The sequence below is a fragment of the Vigna angularis genome, chromosome 9 (genome assembly GCF_016808095.1).
Source record: "Vigna angularis cultivar LongXiaoDou No.4 chromosome 9, ASM1680809v1, whole genome shotgun sequence".
NCBI classification, from domain to species: Eukaryota; Viridiplantae; Streptophyta; class Magnoliopsida; order Fabales; family Fabaceae; genus Vigna; species Vigna angularis.
This window is the reverse complement of record NC_068978.1, coordinates 8,326,334-8,334,136: the sequence shown is the minus strand read 5'-3', so window position 1 is coordinate 8,334,136 and position 7,803 is coordinate 8,326,334. Positions and strand designations below refer to the sequence as shown.

The window sequence follows — 7,803 nt, the reverse complement described above, 5'->3', positions numbered from 1 at the left end:
CCCTTAATACAAGGTCTAGAAATACTTCATGATAGCCCAAGTAAATAAGAGTTTAGCTCCTTCTTTTGGAAATGATTTTAATCCTTCTTGAATTTGTTTGGCCATGCTTCTTGTGATTGGACCCTTAGCTAGGAGTTTGTCATCAAGCTCTCACTGAGAACATTGCTCAAATATGTATTTTATATAATTTTTGCATCGGCAAGGATTTTCTGCTTTCCTTTTTTGACAACATTATCATAAATCAACATGGTTCATTTTCATTCTATTACATTATTTAGTTATGGTATGGAATTGACGGTAAAATGCTTATAGTTTTAGATGGTTTCGCCAACCTGCCCAGACACATGTGAAGAAACCCTTCTTTGGAGTTCTCATATCTGACACTTGTTACTCCGTTCTGCATAGTGTTTGCCGTGAAATCCAGTACTCTTCCTTTGGCTGCACTGGGACTAAAACAACGACTTAGGATACCACATTTGTGTCTTGAAATGTATTGTTTTGGATCCAATAATAATTGTTTATTACATTAACACTGTTTGCTAGTATGGAGTCATGAACTAAGCATCAAGGAGTGCATTTTTTGGTTTTGGTCAATGAAAAAGATGTCAAGAACAGTATCAATTTCCTAGTCTCTGCTTTTTAAATAGGATATTTGTCTGTCACTAGTCATCAAAATGCAACATGGTCAGAGATTCTTCTCTCCATCCATAGGGTGTTTCTTCTACACCCCAAGTTTCTGGAAATGTTTATCCAGAATAAGGATGGGATGAGAGTATCTTCTCAGTTGTGCATTCCTATGTGACATCTTCTGGGTGTTTGTCTCTAAATGGTGGTGCCAACACACTCCTTCCCAGACTTTGAGAATAACCTTTATTTGGTTATTTTTATAGAGGGTGCTAAATTTCCTGGAAGTGCACTGAGAGAGAAAGAAGTTCAAGATTATCATTACAGAGAAAGGCAAAAAATTCCGAAGACTATGGATGCCTATCTTTATATATGTCAAAGAATGGGGGTAATTATTCTGGTGAACCTTATTTGCAAAACTTCTTTTTTTCTTTTTGCTAATAATTTTCTGATTGAAATGGATTGCCTATGTGCGGGCAGGGAAACTACTCATTGAAATGGATTGTGTAGAAAAAGGGATTGTAAAGTTCATCCATCAGTATGCAATACAGAGGCTTGTAATGGGAGCAGCATCTGATAAGTACGATTCTAGGTAAGTAGCCAGCTAAAATCCATCAAGAAGCTAATACACATTGTTGTAACTAAATTATCTGTTCGAAATTTGGAGCTTTTTGTTAACCATGTTATACTTTCACACTTTTGAATTACTGTTTCTCAACATTCTTAGTTATGGAACTTAATCTTCACCTCTGCCTGTTTGATTTTATTCCCCTCTTGAACGTTTTGCTTCATGTAAACTTTTGTAGCCCTTTTGAAAGTAAACTGCTACTAATCTGAAAACAGCAAACTGAATAGCCACATTAGAAATAAAAACAGTAACAGACTTGCTACTTACTCATGTTCTACATTCCTAAAAACAGTAAATAAAATGAAAATCTCTCAAAGCAGAGAAATCCTTAATCTATGCAGCAAAAAAAAAGGTTGAACACAGAAATTTAAAACTGCAAACACTGAGAAAATAGGCAGAAAAGCAAAGATTAGAACCCTCTCCTACACTTGAATTACACATTGTCCTCAATGTGCAAAGGCAGTAAACCAGAAGTGAAAGAACTAAAACTAGTGCTAAATTTGAGATCAAAATTTAAAAACAGTAAAGAAAAGCTACGGATGAAAACAGTGTATAAAATGGAATGTATATATGAACTGGTGCAAACTGGTGGTAGAGCTGGACAACTAAAGCTAAATCTAAAACACAATTGAAAACAATAAATGTTAAAAGAAAAGAATCAACGTCCAGCAATAAAACCAACAACCGTAAAATGAAAATGAATAGTGGTTAGCAAAAGAAATAAAAAATGTAATGCATGTAAACTGAACAGCAGTGACCACAAAAAAGGAAAGAAATTATGAACGGTTATTGACATTAAACTAAAGCTGACTTTAACTAAAATACAATGATAAAACATAAAATGGAGTGAAAGATGCAATGACTGAAACTATGAAATGCAAAAGTAAACTTGAAGATGCTAAACTAAACTAAACTAATGCAAAAGGAAAATAATCAATGTAAAAATAATCAATGCATTGACTCACCTAAAACTAAAAACAGCTTGGCCTAACTCAAATTGACCACAAGCTACTGTTCATGGTGCTATATTCACTGCTTATACTAAAGTCTAATATTATATTTACAAACTCAAAAAGCTTGCATTTTTACGATTGTTATTCCACATACCTCCGTGTGCTTACATAATTTTGGTAGAAGGTTTAACTGTAATTATACTATTAATATTTTATTTATAATTTTAAACCTTTTATTTTGAATTATTTTATTTAAATTAACATTGACTGAGAAAAGACATAGAGGTTACTCGTGTCCATATCAACCTTTCCAATGATCAGTTCGGATTAAAAAAACCAAATCTAATCATGTAAGTTTGGATCATAATTTGAATCTCAAGATATCAAATTTAAATTTAAAATCTTAAATAAGTTTTCAGACATTTTCTGAACCCAAACTGATAAGTTCAACCTCTAATAATAAAAATTTAGAATACCACGTAAACAATCTGATTATGTTGTAACCAACATATCTGTAAAGCATGAGAATAAAATATAACACATTAATCAATCCCGACACAAAATGAAAGGCTAACTCAACTCCAAAAGTATCCAAAATTTGTGATCTACAAAATAACTGCTCATAATGACTAAATACAAGCTAAGACAGCAGCTCATATTACAGCATGAATGATGAACTTTCACTCATCATCCTCATCATCATCATCACCAGCAGCAGAGTTGAGAGCCTGCAACCGTGCAACCAATTTAGCCTTTCTCTCCTCATAAGTGAGTTTCTTAAGATTGTACCTGCATAAATATGCAAATATTTTCAGAAACACCCTCCATACTAAAATCTAAATTACAAAAAATCGGAACCAACATGTCAACCATGCCACAACATGAAATATAGAGTACATAGGTGAAATACAAACAAACTATTATTATTGTGTAATTTTTATGAAGTTTTTACAACAATAATACACAGCTAATCATAATTTAATTTAATAATTATTACAATGGAAGCATTTTTTTTATGAAGTTATTGAATAAATTAAACACATCCATGAGTAGTATACTTGGGTATGATCATTTTTATATAAAACTAAGAGTGAATTAAATTAAATCTACTTCATACAACCATAAATAAATAATTATAGGACTGATTAAAATTTTATGTAACTTAAAAAGGAAACATGTGATTCTTATTTCACAATCCCAACATTTCATGACCTAAAGATTCATCTTTTTAACATAAAAAGACATCTTACTATATATGAATATATACGTATGTATACATAGTTTTTTAACATAAAGAGAACATGTGTCTCATAAAATAAACTAAACCATAATATATATTATAATATTACAAAAAAAATAGCATTAACATTAGATTTAATAAATTTAAATATTAGATCACACCTATATATCCATGAAATTGCTTACTTCCAAATCAATTATTCAATGCCATACGGAACTAGTAGCAAAAATAAGATGAACAAAAGCTAGATAAAAAGCAGAAACTAGATAAACAGCACAGGATTAGTTAAATATACAGCCAATCCAACAACAGCTCCACTTAAAATTGCCAGAATTCAAAATGACAAAATAGATATATGCATTTCCCTAATTCTAGAATCTATATGAATTCAAAAAATATCAGCCACTTACCTCTTATGCTCCTTTGGTGCCTGTTTCTCGGATGTCTTGAAAGTAGGGTCAGCTCTGATGGCAGCATGAACCTTCTTATACAGATCTTCCAGACCATCAGGCTCTATTCCCCGCTTGATATAATCACTAAAGTGTGACTGGTATTTCTCTGGCTCATCCTCATTCAATGTCTACATAATACATAAAATAGTGTCGGAACACATTTTCTTAAATAGTCACAATATAGTACTAAACTTTTCAACACAATTGTACTAAATAAAACCTCTGTCCGTACCTTCATATAAGCAGCAACATGTCCACCAAAGACATATTTGCGATGAACCTCAGCATCAAGCTCCTTCTTATCCTTATCAAAGCCAGCAAACCTTTTCTCACTATGAGGGATATCCAAACCCCCATCCAGAGCTCCCTGTAAACACAATTATTCAATTTGGCTATTAATCAACAAAAACCACACTAAACAGCACTGTATTGAAATAGATTACCTTAAGGGCACCAAAGACACGATTGCCCGTTGTGGTCTTAATAAGACCAACATCAAGGAGAGCACGGAATGGTCTCCTGGTGTCGGCTGGTTCCACTGAATAATCCTCTCCAGTGGCCTGAAAAGGAAACACCCAAATAACTTAGAAAGATGTCACAAATAAAACAATAAAAAATAAAAAACACAGAGCTAGCAACTTCGTACATACCTCAACATTTCCTTCATATTCCTCATCCATTTCAAGCTTCTTAAGCACTCGACGGGCCAACAAGAGTCCAGTGCAATAAGCTGATGACAGAGAAAAAGAGTAAAAAGATAGACACAAACCGTGGGTCACAAAATGGTTGGGAGTTAGATTTCCTCACAAAGTACCTGCGGCATAGTTTGTAAGGCCCACTTCGAGACCATAGCGTGGCAGCTCATGTGCATATGCTGCAGCAAGAACATTATCGCCAGCAATGGTAGCAGATGTTATTTGGGCAATGATGTCCTTGTTAGTCTAATATCAGGTTAAGGTTTATGCTCACAGAAAAACATCAACTGAGTGAAGAAATCCAGTTATTCACATGACAAAAACAACAATTCAAGCACATATAACAAATTCTTCATAACAGTAGGATACAAATCGAACCACAAAGCGATACTTTGGTGTGTTGTACTTGTTCTTATCCTGGTTAATCAACCGAATCCTGGCTCGGTAATCGGTTTTTCCCTCTGCAGTAAATAAAAGCATAGTTACAAATGAAGATTGCAACGAACAAGACATACATTGAATACAATGAATCAAAAGAAACAAACAAAATACCTCTTCTTCTCTTGAACTTCACTTGATATCTCTTGAAGTAGGCCCTTGATTTCTGAGCCTTAACAAACGCCTTTAACATGCACCCAAAATATGTTGATACAGATAATGTAAGAAAAAAACATAAGAACGCAAAAACTGATTCATTTCAAGCTAAGCTACCAAACGTACAAACTCAACAGAAAAACTATAATGAGTAACAAAGCTCAAAACTTCGCCTTACCACTAAGCTCACAAACTATAAATGTATAACATGAGAACATAGCTGAAACGAAACATGGATAATCGAAATTCAGAATCTTCAAAATAGTGGGACATGATACGCACCATTGTTGTGAAGCTCGCTACCTTCAAGGAAAGTGGAGGAGGAAAGTTCGGTAGAATAAGGGTTTGCTGATATGATTTTTTCAGATGGGTCGGGTCGTCATGGGTTTAGGCTTTATTGGCCCAATGGTTTTAGTGTTTTTAGGCTGTTGGGCTTATTGCTTTGGTTTTAGGTATTTCCCTCCACCTCCAAGTTTTCAGTTTTACCCTTCAATAAAAATTTATATAAAATAGAAAGAAAATATGTAATTAGTAATTATTGTTTACCAAAATTCATTCACTGTGTCTTCCATATTTTCTGAACTATTCACCTCAAGTCTTTGAGTTTTCTTCTTCTGTATTTCTTTTTCTTATTTTTATTTTTTTTTATGTATTGAATTTTGAAATCAAGTTTAGTAGTTTATTGAATTTTGAAATCAAGTTTAGTAGTTTATTGAATTTTGAAATCAAATTTAGAAGAGTGATTCTTCTTACACCTCACCAGTCTCGTCCTATACCTTTTAATTTTTGTATTATTCTAATTGTACCCCTACATCCTATCAGAACAATAGAATATGTTGACTACTTTTATTTGGATGAGGGTTGCGCAGATGTCCGCACTTGGAAGTGCGGCTGCAATTTGAAATGGTCTAAGCGCAGTTGGAGATGTGATAAACCATGTGCACAGTTCGAAATGCGGTTCTCGTACTTGAAAGTGCGGTGAAGCTTTTTCATTCTACATTTATTACATTTAATTGTTTTTCAATTTTATTTGCTTTGAATTTAGAAGTGGGGTGAAAGCTTTTTCATTCTACATTTATTATATTTAATTGTTTTTAAATTTTATTTGCTTTTTATATTTTCTTATTAGTTTATTTAAATATTAAACATTTTGTGGTTAATATTTTGTAATTTGTATTTTATTTTTGTATTTCATATCTATTTAAATTTTATTTTTAATATAATTATTTTTTCTTAATTTTGAAATTTTATTTTAATTTTTAAAGTTTTTGAATCTATAATTATTTATTAATATTTTATTTTTTAATATGAATTATTATTTAGTTATTTGTTGTATATTTTTTGTTTTTATTCATTTATTAATTTAAATTTAATTTTTTGTATTTTTGTGGTTTTTTAAACTTTTTATATTGAAATTGTTAACATTTTTTAATTTTAATTTTTATTATATTTGATATTTATTTAATATTATTTATAATATAATTAATTTGAAATTTATATTTGTTTGTTAATATGTAATGTTTTTGAAATTATCTATTTATTTAAAAGATATTTATTATGAGTAAATTTTAATTTTTAAACTAATAAAAAAATAAAAACAAATCAAATTCAGAAAATAGTAAATCAAAACAAAAAAAAGAGAATAAAATATCCATTCATCGCATTTCTAGTTACGGCCCAATGAGCCGCACTTCCAAGTCCGGCTACTGTAATTCCAACAGCGGTGCCGTATGAATCGCGCTTCCAATTTTGACGCGATGTGAACCGCACTTTCAACTGTGGTTACGGTGGACGCTCAACCCAATTTCCATGTGCAGTAACCTCTATAACTACTCTTTCACCGACGTGTTATCAATCACTATGTCTCAACTCGACCTTCGTCGCATCCAACCCAGAAATGCATCCAATCTAGACCTTCATCCCATCCAACCAATAAATGCATCCAACCTAGCACCGGCAATGCATCCCATCACATACAAACAGCACATACAAATACCACATACATCTCTGTGAATATGTGGTTCTGACAGGAATACAATTGGAATAATAAAAAAATTTGAAAAATGCAGGGTGAGACAAGTGAGGTGTAGGGAAACATTCAATTTAGAAATATATAAATTTTAAAAGTCGGTATTTACTATTTTTAAATTTTGAATTCAGTATTTATTTTTTCTAAATTTTAAAATTCATTGAACACTTATTTTAAAATTTAGTGAGCATAAATAATATATTTACGTATTATAATTCATAAATGATTTATTATTAATGTTATAATTGATATAATATTACTAATAATATTATAACTGATAGTATAATAGTATTAATGATATAATTTTTCATCCTTAATTATTGGGATAATAATATATCAATTTTTACTATTTTTATTTATTATAACCAAATTCATTTGCGAAAACAAATTGTATTTTTTAAATAATTAATTTAATTTATTATATTCCTTCATATTTAGTTATTAATAATAAATGCATTCCAAAGCCACTTCTATAATTGCGGAGGAAATGTTGTTAAGAAAAGAGAAAATGTGAAGAAAAAAAGTCATTTTGAAAACCATGTTCTGTAAAGTTTTTTTCGAAACATGTTTTAGGTGCAGTGTTCCAGA

General features: G+C 31.3%; 1 protein-coding gene across 1 annotated transcript; it reads right to left on the bottom strand.

Annotated features, from left to right (window-relative positions):
• Nucleotides 1-2,643: 2,643 nt before the first annotated feature.
• LOC108321184 (60S ribosomal protein L5) lies at nt 2,644-5,593 on the bottom strand. The gene is made up of 9 exons (XM_017552855.2): nt 5,469-5,593; nt 5,145-5,214; nt 4,962-5,053; nt 4,712-4,838; nt 4,548-4,627; nt 4,341-4,457; nt 4,130-4,264; nt 3,856-4,025; nt 2,644-2,994 (listed from the first exon to the last, which is right to left on the bottom strand). Exons 1-9 carry the CDS (start codon nt 5,469-5,471, stop codon nt 2,886-2,888), a joined length of 903 nt encoding a protein of 300 aa, XP_017408344.1. The 5' UTR covers nt 5,472-5,593; the 3' UTR covers nt 2,644-2,885.
• Nucleotides 5,594-7,803: the final 2,210 nt, after the last annotated feature.

Coding starts and splice junctions, on each gene's coding strand:
- LOC108321184 (XM_017552855.2), bottom strand. Junction 4,265..4,340: donor GTGTCTTTGGTGCCCTTAAG/GTAATCTATTTC, acceptor TTGTGTTTACAG/GGAGCTCTGGATGGGGGTTT. Junction 2,995..3,855: donor GCACCAAAGGAGCATAAGAG/GTAAGTGGCTGA, acceptor ATATTTATGCAG/GTACAATCTTAAGAAACTCA.